Raw genomic sequence first — 21,900 nt, forward strand, 5'->3', positions numbered from 1 at the left:
CTGCAAACTTTCCTGCATCAAATTAAGTCAGACTCACCAACAGAAAACTGGATTTACTTCAATATAAACTAGTTCATAAATGCATATCTTAAAAAAACAACAAAAGGATTTTATGCAAGGGAACTGTCCTATTCTATTTTCTGTTTCCACTAAACAGGCAGCATGGCCTGTCTTGCCCTGGACTCTGGTCCCAAGCCTGCTGTCTTGCAATTTTCAAGATATCAGAAGTCAGTTCACATTCCCTCTCTCCCTTCCTGGCCTCTGTCTCCCTGAAGTAGACTGTCTCCCTCTCTGTTGGCTTGAAGAAAATGCAACTTTAGAAGCAAGGGCCTCTTGGTCCCACTCCTGCAGATTAGACTAGTCCTGATTCAACCAGATTCATCCTTGTTTTTAGCTTTTGATTTGAATTGAACTTTCAAAGACGGCCTTTAAATATTACATTCTTCTTGTCCTTTGGAATCAAGTTATAAGTTCATGCTGACACATGAAATATCAGGAATAATTAAAATGCCCCAATGATCCAGGAAAAATCTAGCTATATGGTTGCTGAGAATCAACACCAACTTAATGGCACATAATCAATTAATTAATCCCTTTCCAAACTGCTATTTGTAACCCCAAGATGCAATCATTTTAAGCAGCTTAACAAAGGGCAGAATAGAGTAAACACATTCCACCCTTTCTCAATAGATTGCCTCTCTCCAAACAAATTTTAAAATCTTGTTAATTGTAGTCAGAATGGAAATAACATGTACATAGTTTGAATAATAGAATTTGGATCTCATTCATTTGATAAAACAAATGCTGGCAGAAGTAAAAATAACCCAAAACACTGGTTTACATACCACTTTGTTTGCTAACATTGTCAACATCTTTCTTTTTTAAATAAAATGTAATTAACGTTGCAACATCTTCAGACTAATTGTAGGTTTGTTTAAAATACTTATTTGAGGAAATTGCCAGATTTGAACCACAGATACCTAAAACTACTGAGAAAGGCTCTATTACTGAGCAAAATTCTTTCCTTGTACTTTTTTTTCTTTTATAAAGAATTTTTAATGTCTCCCATCATAATTCTAGCAGCGTATGTTGCAAAAACATTGTGAGACAAAGTGTTCCTTCCTGAACAGGATAAATTGATTGTATATAAAATTAACAAGATCTGAGAAACAACAGGAATTGCTGACAATAATATATAAACAGTGCTGAATTGAAAGTTAAAGAAAATAAAAGTAGATCAAACCAGTTTTCCAAATTAATATTAGTGTTTCCCTGCCTCCCTTTCCTTTTCCCCGCTTTCTTTCTATGTATATAATACTTCTCAGAGAGAAATTGGAAAATCTATTTCTCAAAACTATTATTTGATTATTAGGGACAATAGCCTGGTTCGTGTGACTTTTCAAACCATAATATAATTTGTTTAGTTCTGGCTTAAGTTTGGAGATCATGGTTTATGGCTAGTATTTGTAATTTCCGACCTGGCTTCCTGGAAGCTGTGTTTTATACGATGTGGCCACTTTGCAGGCTTCCAGGACAAGCTTTGTCTGTCAATGTATAAGTGGATAGTTTTCAAATGTATTGGCTCTACTTTGTCACCTGGAATAGTCCGAAGACCTATCAGTGTAAAATATAGCTGTGACAAAATGGGATGTTTCTGAACACACATGGAGCCTATTCATTTGAATTTGTTACACATGGCTCCAAAGGTGCTGCATTAGCTGCAATGTGCACAGCTGCATTAGTTGCAATCTTCAGCTTCCAAGTAAAGTCCTTTGGATTCTCTAATGCAGGGGGCCCAGACTTCATCTCCCAGGCCCTGCCTTAGCTGTTTCTTTGAAATCAACAATGGTGGGTGGGGGGATGCATGCATCTCTTTTCCTTGTCCTGGGCTACAAATACATGGACAGGAAGATGTGCAAACTTTGAAAATCTGAGTTGTTCTTTGCTCAATAATGGGCTCACATATCATAATACACCTAAACATACTTTGGGGTTGTCGGGTTGGTTTTTTGTTTGCTTGTTTGTTTGTTTGGTTGGTTGGTATTAGAAGAGTATGGGGTTTCACAAGGACCTTGTGAGAGTTCAACCATTTGTAATTTTTCTCATAAACCATGAATAAGCAACCATGCTATATGTTGGATTTACTGGATTCACTGAACCAATTATTATTCAGCCAGACTTTAGTTTAGCCTACTGTGTTGTGCAAACCCATGATTGTAGATGGTTCATTGCATCATGGACACCCCGAAAACTGCCTTAATTAAATAAAGTACCGTTGAGATGACCATGAATTATGTGTCATGCCTATGCATTCTTAGCATGATGTATGTGAAATGAACAATCCCAGCCCTTAGCAGGTAAATGGTTGTAGGACAACCATTTGTTGTTTGTAAATCAGAACAAGAATAACAAGGCTATGTAACTTTATTAAATTATAGACTCCATTCTATTGTTTTTTGAACTGTCCTCAAGACAAACATTTTGCTTTGTATGAATTCATTTCTTGGAGATGTTTTTTCTAGATAGAGCACCATAATCAGATGCATGTGTCTGTGCATGCATTATAAGTCTTCTTTTATATCTGATTAATTTAAATACAATTTAGTTTCATACCAACTAGGCTTTTTAGTGGGACTACATAATTTATTATTTTTGAAAGCAGAAGACACTTCTGTTTCCAGCCCTGAAGGAATGTTAGAATGTGTTGCTGGCCATAAAAACACTCCTGGCTCTCTGACTGTTTAAGAAATATATGTGTGTGTGTCAACATATGTTCACTGTGGTACAAATCTTGTGAAAGATATGCTCAGGAAGTCTCAGAGGAATCCATTCTGAGTGGCTCCAGGCAAGCAGAGCACCTATTTTTGCTTATTTGTCCAAAGCTGCCATAATCTCCTTCCCAGCTGGGCCAAACTGTCCAAGGGAGAAAATGCTAAAGACATCAGGAAGGTAAATAATCCCATTTGCAACTCCATTAAGGAAGGTGCTAAAACCATCACTGAGAGGAGATGAGCTGTATGAAGAGAGCGGTTTAGAACTGTATAAACATTCACACATTTATCCAAAAACATACACACTATTCAGCAATGGTATTTGCATTTCCATGGAACAGACCATGAAATCCTGTTTCATAAATATCCAATAATCTTTAAGGGGTTTTGCTTGTTTATTGTGTTCACCATCAATAACAATATATCTAGAAATGGGGTCTGTCGGGTTGCCAATAGCAGAGTGGAGATGATGATTGATGGATCTCAGCTAGGGACATAAACTGATAATTTAAATTGCTGGCACAGAATAGGCAAGGAAAGGAGTAAGTTTGATTAGTGATTACAATAGCTTGTTTCCAAAACTTGACAGCTCCCATAATTTGGGAGTCCTGCAAGAACTGCCCTCCAATATACGTTTGCCATCATCTTAGCCAACAAGGCATTAAATTAAAATCTCAAAATAAAACCACTGAAATATACTTAGTAAAAAATATCTATAAATGAAAACAGAAAGCCATCACTGTTTTGAAATTTCCTCCTCCTTCTCTCGTGTATTTTTCATATAGAAAAATTAACTCTATATTCATGAGCACATATGTGGCAAATTTTCATCAATTTTGTACAGTCCAAAAACATTTCCCATTGAAGTTTCCATATTATGAACCCCTATTAGCTGAAGAAATAAATGTGCTATGTGCATGGTCAACTCAAGTGAAGTAGGAGCCACATAGCTGGACTTATAGTTGCCTCACATGAGTTTAATGCAGTAGTCTGGAAATCAAATTATTTTTTTCTCCTAAAGAGGATTGTTTGGATTTTTTAATGGTGTTCTGCTTTTTCTCCAGGAATTCAAAGCAGCATGCATGAATAGCAATCCCTCTTCCAATTTCTCACAACAAGCTGGAGGATAAACTAGGCTAGGAAAGAATGACTGGTTTAAAGTCAGCCAGGAATTTTTGTGGCTAATGGTGGATCTGAACTTGTCCAACTTCATAAGTCCCATACTGTATATCTAGGAATTTGAGTCATATTTGGCATAAGATCCAAAGGTAAGTTCTATACATAAGAAGCCATATCTTTAGAGAAAGACCACAAGCATACATTTTGTGTTAGTTCCTAGTAATTCCATCAACTAGTAATGGAAAGAATGTTGCCGAAATTCATGGAAAACTATTGCCAGTCACGTCATGAGTCCAAGAGGACTGTCAAATTATGCATCAACTCTAACTGGGGAAGTACAGCCTTATGTAGACGGAAAGGTAGAAATCTTTGGATATGTCACATTTTAATACCCACAACTGTAGATGTTTGACCTTTTTAGGGTTCAGTTGAAAGCTATTCTTTCCCCAGCCAAACTGCCAGAGCCTAGGCACTGAGAAACAACTTCAACAGCCTCCCTTAGTTGGTCCACATGACAGATGTACAGCTGGGGAACAACAGGATTCTGATGGTACCTTACCATGCATATCTCATTCCTAGTGACTTCATGTAAAAATAAAATAAAACAAAAATAGGGAAAAGATAGAACCCTGAGACACTCCATAAAATAGATGTCTAGGGCTAATGTTCTGGCACAGAACTGGCAAACTTTAGGTTTGTTAGATTTGGTATATGCTTTAATTTTACTGTATTGTATTATTCTATTGCACTGTATTTGAAACTCAGAATTTACCAATTGCAAATTATATATGTGTGTGTGTATACACACACACACACACACACACACACACACACACACACACACACACACAGGGTTCCAGCTCCTGATTAAGACTAAAGGGCCACTAAGAATATTCTGACCTGAAGAATTTATTGTCTTTTTCCAAATTAAACCAACAGTTTAGAGAGAAGAAAATTTGATCTGCATTCTAGAAAATTTTATCTCTGTTTGGAGAGGTTTGACCTGAAACTTGGACTTTCATAACCAATAGTCAGAAATCACATAATATATCATTAGCTTGTTTCTTCTCCAAATCCCTGTACCAGGACCAGTATGATTTTTGAACTGTGGGCATCTTTTGAAATCCTCTGAACCTTAATTTAAAAAGTTGTTACAAAATGCAAGTGATGGGAATTTCGGGTGCAAGAAGGACAGTGGAAAAGTTAACACTGAAGCATGAAGTTTGCATGTGTAACCAGAATGTTATTTATATTTTCATTAAAAAGGGTTTAAGAGTACCAGCACAGTTTGGAAAGAAGGAAGAATAATGTGTATGTATATGTGCCCGTGCATAGTATTAACAAATAAAATGACCTTGTAAGACAGATGCCAACATTTCAGCTGTAAATTATAAGTCTGTCTGCTTCTCTTCCCCCTTCTTCCCTGCCCCACTACTCTTGATTTAGGATGTTGACTCTTTATTCCACATTTAATGCTGCTGGCGGAGCAGTTTCCAAAGTGGAGATAGAAAGTATTGCCTTTCCCCCAGGGAGCCATGGGTTTTCTTTGCTCCTGAAGTGGCACCCCCTAAGTCATTATGCTAAGCTCCTTACTCCTGATTACCACCACCTCCTCCTCCTACCCATTAGATTGGCAAACAGCTTTAACAGCAGGGGTTGAGATAGGATAGGCTATATAAACTTTCCCAGGTTTGCTTGAGAGTATCTCCATCCTTGTTGACTGCTTTAACCAAGGCTGCTATAATGATGAAAAATCAGTTTTGCCTCCTTGCTTTTCTCTGCTTCTTGCCCACAGCACACAGCTACATATGGGCCTGGATATATACTTTGCCTGGTCACAGTGTCAATGAACTAGCATCTCTTACAGACCCTGGACCTTCATCCAGCCTAGAGCTAATGGTAAGTAAAAACCTGCATCTCATCCTGCTCAATGTTTAGAAAAATATTTTCCAGTTTCATGTCCTGAAGAAGCATTGCATTTTATGTCTTCCACCAGATTCCTTCCTTCCAGGGCTATTGGTAACGCTAGTAAGGAAATGGTATGGATTATAATCCAATCCATTGTTTGTCAATCACAGCAATTTTCAGATGGGTGGGTTTTAACTCCCAGAATTTCTCAGCTAGCATGAGACCTAGAAACATTGCACTAAGATATCAAGCTAGGAAGGGCTGCTCAAGTTCCTGCTTTTGTGCCACTTAGTCTAAGGAATATATCTGGAGTTCTCAAAAGCTTCCACATGTTTTATAACTCTATAGTCCCAACAGAGTTATAATCCAATTGTTTTCTCTCCTCAGGAACCAACCTTTGTTTTTATAGGAAATAAGACTTGATTCATGCACTTGCTAAACATGTACTTGGGTATTAGGACTTGTAAAACATGATTTGTGGTTTAGCATGGTGTTGGAATCTAGATAATTACTGCTTTTTTAACCAAAAAATTATTTTAATTGAATTTGCTCTGGTTTTTCATAATTTGTTACTTCAAATCCCAGCCATCATTACCTAATTGGAGGCCTTTATATAAAGTAATTTTGGATTTTATTTGACAGTATTAATCTAAGTGTTTGTTCTAAGAAGTATTTGAACTGAAACCAGTTATGACAAAAAATATGACAGATTTCCCCAATGTGAACATTTTTGGTGATTAGCTTTGGCCTCTTTACCGAATAATATTTCCTGTCCCAATCATTTATGAGTATGAAACTGATTCTAAAGTGTAGCAGTTCCATATTAGTGGGGCACCTAACTGAATATTTTTCTCCTTCCCTTTTGTACATAGTCAAATGTGTGCAGTCCTGAAACTGATTGTCCACTGGGGTTCTTCTGTGACCTCCACTTTGAGATTTGCAGGCCACTTAAGCAAGAAGGAGAATACTGTCGCCACGATACCCACTGTGCCAGCAATCTGACTTGTATGTTTGGGAAATGCCTGCCGACTGCACCTAAGGGTCACGAAGGTAAACTATAGAGGGGTGAACTATTCATCAGAGGTAAAGGAAGTCTAAAGAACCTAGGCAAAAAATGTATGTAATGAATAGCTTGTCACTGCAGATGGTAAGAATGCTATTCTGAAAACCATCCTGTTTTTTTTAAACATTTCCTGACCTGGAACTTTCCAGAAGTATTGGGGCTATTGTTCCCAAGTCCCCCTTTTCACAAATTTTAAAGGTCAGCTTGCTTTTCAGATCAGTTTGCTTTTCTTTTTCCGACAGTCTGCTTATAGACTTCTGCCCTAGTGCTAATAAGCACTGGGGGTTAATCAGCCATCATATAGTCTACCTGTTTATGCATTAGTAGATGGGCCAGCTGAGCTTGTATTTATTTCAGTAAATTATATTTAGACAAATTATTGCACAATACAGTATTGGATTAGGCTTTCAGACTGTTTTTTCACCCCTTCAGAAAGTACTTTATCTGATAAATTCTGTCCATGCCACTGTAATCAAGATGCTCCTTAAGGACTACCTAATTGTTCAGACTTTGCCTTTTTATTTTCTTTTATGCAGTCTTCCTTAATCTACCATGCCCAGCAGTCATAGACATCAGGTTAGAGGGGACTGATCTAAATATATCTTTTTTATTATTTGAGGTGCTAAGCAGGCCTCTTATTTTGATTCTTATCCTGTGCCCATGAATATATATATTATCAAACCACAAACATTAATGAAATAGGGTTGGATGTATGATTTGTCTATTATTTTCTCCAGAGGTTGGAATTCATGCTAAACTTAATTTAGGAAGGGAGATTCTCATATTTTACAAGCTTCCAAATACCAGTGGAAAAATGCTTGAGGTAACGTGTGAAGGTTTGTTCCATTTTCTGATGAGAAACTTAACTTGACCAAGAAAATTCTTATACTCTTTAGTTTTCACTTTAAGTAATATTTTATCCATGCCTAAATTATGCCAATATTTAAACTAGTTTTAGTTTGAAACCATTGCTGAAGTCAACTTCAATGAATTTATAATGGTTTCAAAATCCTTTTCTCTCTCCCCTGCCCCGGTTCAGGCTCAGCTGGGTCCCCACATTTATGCTATCTTGCCTGCTCCTTGTAGGTGCCCGCTGTCATCACAATGAAGACTGCTCTCCAGGCTCCTGCTGTGCCCGTATCCATGGGGAAATGGTTTGCAAGAAAAGGTTGCTTTTAGATGAGATGTGCCATGTCCCCCAAGGAGGGATTGCATTCAGCATGAACCAGGTGTGCCCCTGTTTAGAAGGACTCGTATGCAGACGGATGCAGCCCAAGAGAGAGTGAGTATTGTGCCACCCGGGAAGAGATTGCCAGCAATGGGTAAACTGCCATTTTGGCTGCATGCTAGGAGGTTACCTTTACCTTCTTCCAGAAATCTTGATGCAGCCTGAGATTGCTAGCAGTGGAAACAAATCTCATAGCAATTGCAATGCAGCTGATTTTGGGTGTATCAAGATTCTTGGAAGGAGAGTGTGAGGCTGCATTAATGCAACAAAGATTATTGGTGTGAGAGTTCTAGGCTCTTGCAATAGGCCACCACAAAAACCTTTGTACCCCAATATCCACTGCCCACATACTTCCCTTTAACACAACTTATTGGCATGCAGCATTCAAACAAGGATGAGCAACTGCAGAACAACTTCCCCACCTAGCACCAAGGCAAGGGATGATGGGAAATGAAATCTAAAACCAATGGCAAGCACAAGTTTGTCCATACTGTATTAGTTAAAATCTTATTCCTCTTTTTCTCTTTTTGCAGGAAACCATTTGAGTACGAGGTGAAAAAAGATGACTGGAGATGCCAAAAAAAATAGACAATATGAAACAGTGTTTTTGAAATAGCTATATTATTCCTTGTAAATAGTATTTGTACATAGAGTTGTCTACCATCTATTTTGATTGTACATTTGTGAATAAACATCTGAGATGTGTAATTCATTAAAAGATGGAGCTACTCTTAAAATAATAAATGGATTGATGTCAACAATTTTTTGGGGGATCAAGGACTGTTTTTTTTAATATGTGAATAGGTCTCCAAGAGAATATCTAAAGACACACTATTATCTGGTTCTGTGTGTGTGTGTGTGTGTGTGTGTGTGTGTGTCTGCATGTGCATGTGTGTGTGCATATATGCACGTGCCTTTTATTTTATTCATCAAACAATACTGCAAACATTATACCTCTGAAAATCAGTGATACCACTAATAATATCTGGAGGAGTGCATAACCTATTGGCTGTGGGTTGCCCACCCCTGCATGGCTGGCTGGCTGGGGAATTTTGGGAGTTGAAGATCACACATCTTCAAGCTGCCAAGGTTGAAAAACACTGGACTACACTACCATATTAAGGCTTCCTGCATTTTTTTTTTTGGAGAGCAAAAAGATCAGTTAACCCTGGCTTGGATAGCAGTACTCACTAGATATGCAGATACAATTCATAATAAGCAGATCTTCCACCACCACCATTTATATATCAACCTCCATATACCTTCCTTTCCATGAAAATGACCTATATTTAAGAGGATACACGGTGATTTTTAATCTATTGGATACACTATCTTTCATTTGAGTGATATTTTATCATCATAAGTTTTTGTGTGTTGTTTTAAATAGCTCTCTTTCAAACTGTTGAATTCCTATTTCTTGGATTACCAATAAAGTCCAACTAATGTGGCTTTTTATTACAGGAGTTAAAGTTTGTAGTATCTGGAGAGGATACAATTTATTATTTTAAAATATGAATAACCATTCTTAAGACTTAGTAACTTGAAAACAAAATAAAGGAAACACTTGTTCAGTCATTCCTTTTAGAGAAGAACATTCTTACTTCACATAAAAAACTAAGATAATTTACAGAAAAATCTTCTACTTCAATATAATGAAGTGCACCCCAAAAAAGGACAGTGCTAGAAACCTCACAGCACCAGAAATCTCAGAAAACAGTGCCAGCCTTTAAGAAAGCCTAAGCAAAAATCCCAGCTCAAGCTGTTTGAAAATCTGGGGTGCTGCCAAAAGCCATTAATAGAAGCCTTAATAGAAATAACAAAGTAAACTAAAAATCTGGGCCACTGTCAAAGGCTAGTACGAGGAATAACAAAAAACAACAACACTAGACTATGAGGTAGATCCTGAAAGACTCAAACCAATTAAAATAACTCACCTGGAACTCCCCTTTTCCTAGCTGAATTAGAAGGATAAGAAAGATAAAGTCCTAGGAACAAGATAAACCCATTAAGAACTCAGAGCAATCACCTTAACGAAAAGCACACACAAAATCTCTTCAAACCACACAAACTTCAAAGAGAAAATGGGTATAAAAATCAATAAACTTATCATGCCAATCAGCTTGCTTGAGATGCTATTTTTATTGCCTTCCTCAATTAAAGGATCTCTTTTCTGGCTTTCTTGCTTATTTCTTCTCAGCATTGGTGACTACTTCTCAGCAGGGAAATGAACTCAGGAAATTTCTTCCAACACCACAAAGATGCCAGCAACAACAAAATCAAAAAGCTGAGGCTATATAGCTCAGCAGTAAAGCATTTGACTCCTGATCAAGAGATCTCTGGTTCAAGTCCAGGTGTCACATTCTCATTTTAAGAAATTTAATTTCTCATGTACTGAAGGAGCCTGTTTCTACTCCAAAAATAAACATTTTGCATACTACAAATAACATTGTTAACTCCCTTCACAAACATGAGTCAATCAAGAGATACCATTTCTCAATTTTAAAAGCTCAGATTCTAAGTAGTAGGCTGAAATGATAGGATGATTTAAGCAGGATAATAGGGCTTCCACCCCAAGATATATTACTTTTCAATAATGTTCAATTTTCTGAAAAAATGTATCTATCTCCTCACTGCAAAACATTTGACCAGACAGCAAAAAACTCTTTGCTGGAAATTATATTTCAAGAGCATCAGGAACAAAAAAGCAATGAGATTCAAATCCAGGATTTCAACCATGCATGTCCACTGAATAGCAATCTTGCACGGTAAACTAATCCCTCTCATTCTTTAAAAATCGGTCTACAAGAAAAATAATCAATAGAATTAACTAAGTCTAAGATAGCCAAATCAAAATAATTTGATCTTTTCAGGTTTTAAAAACTCCTATGTAACTTTTGGAAAATAAAAGTTATGTTTCTTTCAAGGACAAGGTCTTTATATTTTGCAACTTGGATTTAAATCAATATATGTGGGTTGTATGAACATAACCATTTGAGGGACCATGGTTAAACAAACTAGTCTGTCTAGGACATCTGCAATTAGATTTCTCCACTGGATTACAGGGAATGGAATGATGGTTTGTAGATCATTTAGGTCACTCCCCTACTTTAAATAGCCCTCCTCAAAGTTGTATTAGACTGGTGAAGGTGGTCATAAAACACTGAGAAAGGGCCAATATACTTCCTGCTACATTATTGAGAGGAAGTGTTACATCGCCCCACTTTCCTGCCTCTCCCTCCCCGCTTTTGCTTTAAGAGAAACAATTGCAGGGGAAGAAGTAATACAATAGATTAAGGTAGGAAAAGATTCTTGGATGAAGCCCTCTTGCTAATGCACTCAGCAATCTTTAAATCTATTTTTCCTCAGAGACATTTCACAAATCCTTGACTGGAGCCCTAAGCATTTAAATCCCCACTGGGCACACTCAACACCCTGGCCTATAGCTTATTTAACCATGCTTTATTGAAATAGCCCTATTGCCTGGATCCAGGCTGGAAAGCATCGAACCATAAGCTGGCTACCTTGATGATTAGGGCTTTTTCACATAGACATGTTAATGTCTCTTCCTCTGGTTTTTGAGTCAGAAGAAAGATGTGCAAGCCTAATTTGCACTTCCCTGATAGCCAAGATACAATTTGCCTCAGTAACTAGGCTTACAAGTGAATCTATCCTTACCAATTTACTGTGGGAAAATTTAAGCAACAACTAGGTTCCTGTGGCTTTGTTTTCCCTCTCATCCTAAATCACCACATGGAGAACAAATAATCACCAATGGGCCTTGAAGTGCTGTGAGATACTGCAGACTTAGGCAAGTGTGAATGAATGCATGGGACCAAGACTTTATCCATCTTCTAAAGGCAGGGGCCTTCAAACTTGACAGCTTTCAGACATATGGACTTCAACTCCCAGAATTCTTCCTCCAGTCATGTTAGCTCAGGAATTGTGGGAGTTGAAGTCCACAAGTCTTAAACTTGCCATGTTTGAAGATCCTTGTTCTAAGGTGACCGAGTGACAGGTTGCTGGAGCAAAGGTGCTTCACATTGATAACTAACACACAGGCCATTTCTAAATATGGCTTACTGATCTCCCAGAAGACTTACACATCTAGGTAAAAAACAGTTGACAAGTCAGTGAGGCAGACATGGATTATGGGATGAAGTAAGAGGGAAGTCATATGTGCCATTGAGAAAGTTCCCTCCACCTCAAACCCTAACCCTACAGTGTTTTTGGACAAAGCTTTACTGTATTCATCTTGTAAAGGATTAATTGACAGGTTTACTAGTCTTCCAATCGCCTAGGGGAGTTAAACTGGCAGAGCTCTTATCAATTTTTCCCCAGCTCCCAAATATTGAAATTTATATGTCCTGCTGAAAACTGTAATGCACTAACCTGGGGCAAAATTGGCACTGCCTCATTTTCCCAGTTTAAATGGATCAGGAGTCATATTTATTTTTTTCAAAGGCAGGTCTTGCAGTTCTGACAAATTACATACATGTTCAATAACTGGTCTAGTATCCTTAAAGCAGTATAGCAAAATTTGCAAGAAACCCCTCGGTGCAATGCCTCTGTGGAAACGGGGCTCCTAGTTTCTCCAGCAGCTCAAGTCAAATTGGCCCCAGAGAGGAAGTCCTCCTAGAGATTCACAGTTTCTGCTCCAGGTTCAGATGGCACCCATGCCTAAGAAGCATTTTGCACAATTACATCTGGGCCCCCACAATCCTAGGACTGCAAGGACGTCCTTACAGCTTCTAGAGGCTTAATCGCCACCCCAACCCCATTTGGATTGTTGCAACTTGCTGTACATAGGACTGGCCTTGAATTAGTCAATTCGTTCAGAATGCAGACCTGTGATGGGAGTGTCAAAGTTCTTCCGTGCAAAATACCTCTACTTTGAGAGCTGTTCTCCTTGCCAGTTTGCTTCTGGCTGCAAATGAAGGTGCTGATTTTCATCTTTAAAGCCTAACACGAATCAGGATCTGGTCACAGAGAAGATCTCCAGTGGCAACTGTCCACTCTAAAACTAGCCTCAAAAGCTGCTCCAACACCCCTAAAGCAGCCCTGCCTGACCATTCACCCACGCCTCAAATACCGTCAGCTCCACACCCAGCTCCCAAGCCAGACAGCACAATGCCAAGCACCCCGTTTATCTCCCTCCGCCCCTTTCACACAGAGCTCCTCCGGAGTTCCTTGGAGGAAGAGAAGTTCAGCCTGCAGCCCCAGTCTTTGTCCCCACGCCTTCCTGCCTCATTTCTATCCCTTGTTTCCACCACGCATTCTGACGTCACCCAAGGGTTCCGCGGAGTCCCTCTCGTCCCCTTCGAGAGAGTTTTCCAATGAAGAGGGAGGAGCTCGGCGGGGGGGTGGTCTTAATTCTGACGCGGCACCTGCGGCGTCTATATAGAGGGGCGGGGGCGAAAGCGTTTGCTTTTGAAGCTGTGGAGCTCGGGATGGGTCAGTTTTTTGTTAAACTCCTGAATATTTTTGGAAGTCGCGGTAAGATGTCTTTCAGCGCAGCGCGCCCGCATTTCCTCCCCTTTTATGACACAATTCCCGGAGTGCTAAGTGTGGATGTCAATCAGATCGTGTTTACCTGTTAGGTTGTTGTCCACCAACTTTCCCCTACTTTTCTCTCCTCTATTCCTTTCTTTTTAAATCCCAGTTTTACTTTTGTTTCTAATTTTGCACGGACCCTGCTTTCACGCACTGCACCCTAGTCTCTCATTTCTTTTGTTTCTTATTGTCTCTCATTTTTTAAAATTTATTTATTGTCTTTCTTTTCATATGCGATTCCCTTTTTCATTCTTTTTTCTTCATTTTCTTCCTTTCACTTTGCCCCCGCAGCATTTTCATGTGATTCCCAACCTTTTTTTTTTCATTTTCATTTTTCTTTCTCTCTTTTTACTTCTTTTTTTCTTTTTTGTTCACTCTTGTGTTTCTAAAGTTAACTATTTTCTACTTTCCCTGCCCCCTTATTTCTTTTATTGTTCTATTTGGAATTGTTCTTTCTTTGCTTTTTGTGATTTCACTTCCAATTTTTCCCTATTATTTTTCTGTTTCTATTTTCCTTTTTTTTTGTTCACCCTTTTAGTTTCCTTTTTCCTTCAGGAACTTTAATACCATGTTGGAGGGTTAAATTTGGGGTGTGGAGCCATGACCGTTTCAGCATATCAACTAGTAGCTGGTGAAGGAAGGGAGCTTTTGTGCAGCTAACCAGAATTTGTAGTTGTGTGAGCACTCAGCCTGTAACTGTAGCATTTGAGTGCATGTGTGCCTTAGAATGACAGGGAAGAGAGATGATGTGTGTTGAGCAGAACTGAAACAGTGAGGAAAATAAAATGATTGACTGTTCATGAAAGTATTTTTTGGAAAGGACTAAAGCAATTGTAAATTCTAATGCTTCTTTTACTACAGAGTCTGTAACGTATTTGTGTTTTAATTTTTAATGATCTTGCATTTTTATAGAGCATCAAGGATGATATAAAAATCAGTCTGAAAAGTATCTTCTGCGTGCACTTGCTTGGTGAAGTGAACTATCATTGTTAGTTATTTCAGGGAGTGCTAATAAAGACAAAAGATCCATGCCTGGATATCTGAGGCTAAAGGGCTTCTTGTGGCAAGTGGCATGTGCTTGGACGTGAGAACAAATGAATGAGAGGGGATGTATGTACTTAGGAATGGGAGAGTGATGGAGGAGTTAGGTTATGAGAACAAAATGTTAAAAACAGAGGAAATTAAAGTGGGCACAAAGGAAATTAAAGTGGGCACAAAGCTTAAACTGCTATATTTAAAAGAATCAGCTAAGAGATACAGCAAATCCTTATGGGTGGCACATTTTTTATTTCCAGTTTCTACTATACACTGGGATCTGAGACAGTAACAATTTGGTCAAGCCAAATATTTTCTATAAGTTGGTCAAAATTTGCCCCTTCCATTGTACTCTGGGAGTCTGGGAATTTCAAAAGTTTTTGAGTGGGTGGGATTATTGGGGGTGTTTACGTGGAAACTTCTGCCTTTGGCGTGGTTTGTTTGCTTAGGCAAATGTTTGGCTGAAAGCATAGTTTCCATCCTTTGTTCTAACTCTTATATGTTGGCATGGCCTGCCCCCCCCCCCCCCGCCCTTTTCTAAGCAAAATGCTTTACATTCCTTAAAGCCTGGAACTACGAAGACCTATGGGTATGCAGCCTCCTAGTTTATTGTCAGTTTTGGATTAACTTTTGCTCTTCAGCCTGCATGTTCAGAAGATGCTTATATATAGGCACGATTGAGAACCAATGCTATGTCTATGTACATGTCTGCATGTTCAAATATATATATATATATATACTATATTTATGTGAGTTTCTTCCTTTCTAGAGGCAAAACTCCAAGACCAAGAAAGGAATCCCTAATATATATTTCCTAAACATTGCTGAAATATATATTAGGGGTTTCTTTCTTGGTCTTGGAAGAAACTCACATGAATACAGTATGTACATTTGAACATGCAGACATGTAGATAGCTTCAGCATTGGTTCTCAATCATATTTTCATGATAAGAAGTAAATACAGTGAAAGCTGCCAGTATATGAGGGCCCTGCCACACTCCCCTTTGCTCTTTGCCCTAGGCTTTCAACATACCAAAATTCACAGGATAGACTGCAAACACTAGGTGCCAGGCTAGACTTAAGAGTTTTCTATATTTTGATTGATTGATTGATTGATTGATTTTTGTCAATTGCTTGCAAGATAATAGGTATAAGTAAAAACATAGTTATGAATACATGTATACATCTAAGAAAAATAAAAAATAAAAATAAAAAAAAACAATGGGACAGGGACAGTAGGCACATTGGTGCGCTTATGCACTCCCCCTACAGACCTCTTAGGAAAGGGGTGAGAACAATAGTAGACAGTCTAAGGTTAAAGTTTTTGGGGTTTGGGGAAGAAATGTTGCAGTCTGAACCACATTGTTTAGATTTTTTTTTTTAAATTTTATTGGTTTTTAAAACAAACATACACAAACAAAACATAAAAACATCAAGCCATCTTCCATATATATACATACAGTGTGCCGGTTGGTTTACAAATTGTTTTGTGCTTCCATTTCGTAGTCTTCAATTACAATTGTACATACATTGTATATACTCTCGTACTTTCAATCAAATATTAAATACATTAATATCATTATTAATCATTTGACTATACTTTTATTCATTCATGTTTTACAAAATAATCATATTTTACTTAATTTGTTTTATAACGGTTCACATTATCATCACAAATCTATCCTAAAATCATTTTGTAGATATAATAAGAAAAGAATACATCTTTATTTATTATTTTCTAAGAATCTACATATTTCATTACTATATTTTATTGTCTAACCATTGATAGAATAGATCCCAAATTTTATAAAATTGTTTATCATCTTGTTCTCTAATTTCAAATGTTAATCTACTCATTTCAGCACATTCCAATATTTTCTTAATGATCTCCTCCTGTGATGGTGTTTTCTCATTTTTCCAGTTTTTAGCAAATACAATCCTAGCCGCTGTTAATACATTTACAATCAGGTATTTCAAGTCTACTATATATTTCAGGTAAAATTCCCAATAAAAATATCTCTGATTTCAAATCTATATGCTTTTTTGTCATTTTTTCCAACCACGTGTGGATTTTAGTCCAATATTTTTTAGCATCCGCACATGTCCACCACATATGGTAATATGAGCCAGGTGTCTGATGACATTTCCAACATTTTTCGGATTTATTCTTGAACATTCTTGCTATTCTTGTCGGGGAAATGCCACCTGTAAAACATCTTATACAAATTTTCTTTATATGCTGTTGACATTGTCATTTTATAATTTTGAGACCACAGTTTTTGCCATTTCTCTAGATCAATCCCATATCCAAAATTCTTCCCCCAAGCAATAATAGTTTCTTTAACTTGTTCTTCTTCTAGTTTAGTTTCTAATAAATATCCATACAATTTTTTAATCACCTTTTCATCAATACCTGTCAAAATCTTATCTGTCAGTCAGTTTATCATAGAAACCTTCTGTTTTAGAATCTTTATCATACCTTGAATATATTTGCGCATATGAAAACCAATTCATCTTTATACCTTGTTCCTCTAATTTTTGCATAGATTTAAGTTCACCCTTTTCATTCAATATTTCACCATATCTAACTGTTTGTTCCTTTTTGTATATTATAGGATAAGAAAATTCTTCAATAGTCGATAACCAGACTGGAATTTTCAAATAACATTGCCTTTTAGTCTTGTCCCAGTTTAACCACAGAGACTCCCGTATATAATATCTTCTAACATACCCCTGTGTTTTAATTCCTTTATACCATAAAAAAGCATGGCACCCCAACAACAGATCATGTCCTTCTAATGTCAACAATCTAGTATTTCTTAATGTTATCCATTCCTTAACCCACATCAAATTTGTAGCTTGATAGTACAACTCCCAATTAGGCAAACCAAATCCTCCTCTTATTCTAGCATCTTGCAAAAGTTTTAACTTTATTCTCGCTTTCTTACCTTGCCATATATATTTCAACACCATTTTATTTAAATCTTCAAAGTAATCTTTTCCATGCCTAATTGGAATTGTTTGGAACAAATATAAAATTCTGGGTAATATATTCATCTTGATTGTTGATATTCTCCCTATTAATGACAGTTGTAAATTTTGCCAGATCTAGCGCTATCTTCTGCTTAAGTTTGATATAATTATTCTCTTTTAGTGTACTGCATCTTGCTGTCAAATATATCCCCAAGTACTTGATCTTATTCGTGACCTGGATTTTCAATAGATCTGCCAGTTCTTCCTTTTGTCTTGATAACATATTCTTTGTCAAGATCTTTGTCTTATCTTTATTTATTTTCAAGCCAGCCACCTTTCCATATGTCTCTATCTTTTCTATCAATTTTGATGCTGTTTCTAGTGGGTCTTCTAAAATGAAAACCAGATCATCTGCAAATGCTTGCAATTTAAATTCTTCTTTTTTAATTTTCATCCCTTTTATATTCTTTTCATCTCTAATATTTCTATTTAGCACTTCCAAGGTTAACACAAACAACAGAGGTGATAGTGGGCACCCTTGTCTTGTTCCTTTTCTTATATCGATAGAGTCTGTCAGTTCTCCCTCTATCATTACCTTTGCCATTTGCTTATGATATATAGCTTCTATTACTTGAATAAATTTTTTAGCAAAGCCCATCTGTTCCAGCAGTAATAACATGAATCGCCAATTCACATTATCAAATGCCTTCTGTGCATCTAAAAATATCAAAGGCATTTGTTTTTCAGGATGTGCCTCGTAGCATTCCAAAGTGTCCAAGATTACTCTCATATTGTCTTTAATTTGTCTCGTTGGCAGAAATCCATTTTGATCAGGATGGATAAAATTGTTTAAGTATTTTGTAAGTCTTTCTGCCAATATTGAAGCAAAAATTTTATAATCTGTGTATAGTAAGGAAATAGGTCTATAGTTCTTGATTTGTAATGGATTGGCCTCCTCTTTTGGAATAAGTGTAATATAAGCTTCTGACCATGATTTAGGTATCCTCTTCTTTAACATAACTTCATTCATAACTTCTAGCAATGGAAGGTTCAACGATTCTTGTAATATTTTCTAAAATTCTGCCGGAAGTCCATCTGGGCCTGGTGCCTTTCCATTATTTTGCTTCTTGAGTGCTTCAGTTAACTCCATCATCGTTATATTGCTTTCTAACATTGTTTTAATCTTTTTCAGTATCTGGGGTAGATTAGCATTCTGTAAATACTGTTTAACTCTTTCCTCATCAATTTTCTCTTGTGTGTATAGTTTCCCATAATAATCTCAAATAATTTCCTTCTTCTCTTTACTACCATAGCAACCTTGGCCTTGGTCATCTATTAATTGCAATATTTTCCTTGATTCTTTCTCCTTTCTCAATTTATATGCTAACCATCTACCTGGTTTATTTGCATCTTCAAAGTAGTTCTGTTTAGCACCTCTAAATTTCTGTGCTAGTTCTTTTTCTATTAGACCCATTTTATGTTTGATTATATCCATTTTTAACTTAATGTCCTTTTTCTGTGGCATTTTCTGTAACTCTTTTTCAAGTCCTTTATACTCATCCTCTAATGCCTTAGAGGCTAATCTTTTCATAGTATTTCTTTTCCTTGTATAGTCTATTATCAAGCCTCTGGCATATGCCTTCATTGTATCCCATACGTTCTGGATTGATGTATCTTCTTTTTTCTTTTCTCTAAAGAAAAAAGCCAGTTCTTTCTCCATCCACTGTGTGAAGTCTTTTTCCTTTAATATAGTATTATTTAACGTCCATCTACATCTTCTTCTGTGTCCTTTCCATTTAATTGTCATTGGATTGTGATCTGCCCAAGTACTTGTTTCAATATTTATTTCTTGAATATTAGTTAACAATTCTGTTGACATCCATATCATATCTATTCTGGACCATGATAAATGTCTATTTGAGTAGAAGGTGTATTGTTTGGTTTTAGCATTTCTTTCTCTCCGTGTATCTTTTAAGTTTATTTCATCTACCATTTTAAAAAAAGATTTAGGGAGGGTCTTTCTGTTTTGCTTTATTGTTTTCTGTGCTGTATAGTCCAGTTTATTGTCTACAATTCCATTAAAATCTCCCATCATAACTATATTAGCATAGTCCAGTTCAATTATTTTCATATGTAATTTTTTTATAAAATTCTTCTTGATTGTCATTCGGGGCATAGATTGCAATCAGGAGTGTTTTTGTATTATTGTCCATTATTTCCACCATTAGTATTCTTCCGTCGTCGTCAGTATAAATCAATTTCGCTGGGATAATATCTTTAATGTATAAAACCACTCCTCTTTTCTTGCATTGTGTCAAAGAAGTAAATATTTTCCCTAATTTTGGCTGTATCAACAATTGTTCATATTGCTTTTTAATATGTACTTCTTGTAGGCAGATTATATCAAATTTTTAATTTCTCTAATTTATGGAAGGTTTTTCTTCTTTTAACAGCTGAGTTAAGTCCATTTATATTAATTGTAATCAATTTTTTCTCTTCCATGGTTTTATTTTGTAGTTAGGTTTAACAGCTCTTGTAGATCTTGGTTCACGTTGTTCTTTGGCTTCCTCCTTTCCACCTCCTGCACCTTCTTCTTTTTCAGTCGTCATTTGGCAGTCCTCTTGGAATTCAATTAGTGAAATTTCTTTTTCTGCCTCTTCCTCTTTCCCTCTAAAAAATTCTGTGTAAAATAATTCAGCTTTCTCAATTGAGTCAATTCTATATCTCTGTTCTTTCCATGTGAACATTAAACCTTCTGGAACCAGCCATCTATAATTCACCTCTTTTTTAAGTAGCATTTTGGTCAGGAACCGGTATTCTCTTCTCATCTCTCTCACTCTTCTGGGTACTTGTTTCAAGACCACAATCTCCTTGTCTTTGTATTTCAATATTTTCTCTCTTGCCACTTGCAATATTTGCGTTTTAATGGCTTTCTTTGTAAATCTGATATGAACTTCTCTTGGTAAGCTATTTCTCATTGCATATCTTGTGAAGACTCGATAGACCTCATCTATTCCATCCATCATCTTCTCTTCAGTTATTTCCAAAGCTTCAGCCAATATTTCTATCATTATCTCAGCTAGGTTTTGTCCCTTTTCTTCCTCTATGTTTTGGAATCTAAAATTCTGATCTGTCCATCTCCCATCTCAGCATACCACTTTTATCTTGTTCAACTACAGTTAATCTGTTATCAATATCTCCAATCTTCTTGTCTCTTTGTTTATCTTCTTCAATTTTTTGGAATCTCTCATCGTACTTCATCATCATTTGTTGGATGTTCTCCACCTTTTCATCGGTTTTCCCTGTTCTTTGTTCGATGTTCTCTGTTCTCTTTTCAATGTTCTCTGTTCTTGTTTGAATATTTTGAATTCCTTGCATAATCACCTGCCGGGTCACTTTTTCTTGTTCTTTTTCTGTGCCATAACATTGTCTGTATTGAACGTTGTCCTCCAGATGGTGGAGAGGAAGAAGCAGAAGTTGAGGAACCAGGGGCTGTTAATTTCCTACTCATTTCGAGCAATTCAAAATCTTCAGATTCTTCTAGACCTTAATCCAATTGCGAAATAACCAATTGCAATTCCAAATAAAAATAGTAGGAAAAAAGAAGCCAAATAGTAATAATAATAAAAAAAGAAAAAAAAATTCTTCAGGTTCTTGTATACCTTAATCCAATCGATTGGTTAGATAACAGTAAAAATTCAAAAATGAAGGAAAAGACCATAAACACACACAAAAAAGAAAAAGTTGTAAAATCCTAAAAAAGGCGGAAAAGTGAAAAATAAAAAGCTAAAAAGAGAAAGGAAAATTCTTCAGGTTCTTCAACACCTTAATCCAATTAACAGGTCTCAAATATAAAAGGATGCATAAGAGAAAAAAAGAAGGCCAGAAAAATAAACAAAAAAAGAAAAAAAGCCAATATGGAAGGTAGATGGAAAAACAAAAATACCAGGGAGGGGGATGGGGAAAAAAAGACTACTCCCTTAAAAAGAAAAGGAAGAAAATCATTAATACTAAAGCTTTTCCTTTAAAATAAAGAGCAAGCATAGAAATTTAACTTCCAAAGACAAGAAAAAACAAACAAAGACAAGTTCCAAAGGGCCAGAAATCCAAATAGCTATTACAAAAAGTAAACTGATGGGGAGGCGTAGCGCAGCTTAGAAAAAATAAAAAGAGCACACTGCGCTTTGTTTAATTATCCAAGGCTCTTGTTATAACTCTCTTCTCCAGAGTCTTATCACCTTTTCTTTTCCTAT

General features: G+C 36.6%; 2 protein-coding genes across 3 annotated transcripts in view; both read left to right on the top strand.

Moving 5' to 3' along the window:
• Positions 1-5,633: 5,633 nt before the first annotated feature.
• Positions 5,634-8,677, top strand: LOC113413385 (dickkopf-related protein 3-like). Its single transcript, XM_026669557.1, has 4 exons — positions 5,634-5,789; positions 6,671-6,848; positions 7,948-8,143; positions 8,623-8,677. The coding sequence occupies exons 1-4, from the start codon at positions 5,634-5,636 to the stop codon at positions 8,675-8,677; spliced, it is 585 nt and encodes a 194-aa protein (XP_026525342.1).
• Positions 8,678-13,502: 4,825 nt separating this feature from the next.
• ARL5C (ARF like GTPase 5C) overlaps positions 13,503-21,900 on the top strand; it is a 33,480-nt gene continuing 25,082 nt past the window's right edge. For both annotated transcript variants that reach the window (XM_026669649.2, XM_026669651.2), the window contains exon 1: positions 13,503-13,582. In XM_026669649.2, coding sequence (XP_026525434.1) covers positions 13,537-13,582 — 46 coding nt within the window. In that variant the 5' untranslated portion in view covers positions 13,503-13,536. The remainder of the gene's footprint in view (positions 13,583-21,900) is intronic.

The sequence above is a fragment of the Notechis scutatus genome, chromosome Z (assembly GCF_049901735.1).
Source record: "Notechis scutatus isolate UNSWTSFEM ecotype Mainland chromosome Z, rNotScu1.2, whole genome shotgun sequence".
NCBI classification, from domain to species: Eukaryota; Metazoa; Chordata; class Lepidosauria; order Squamata; family Elapidae; genus Notechis; species Notechis scutatus.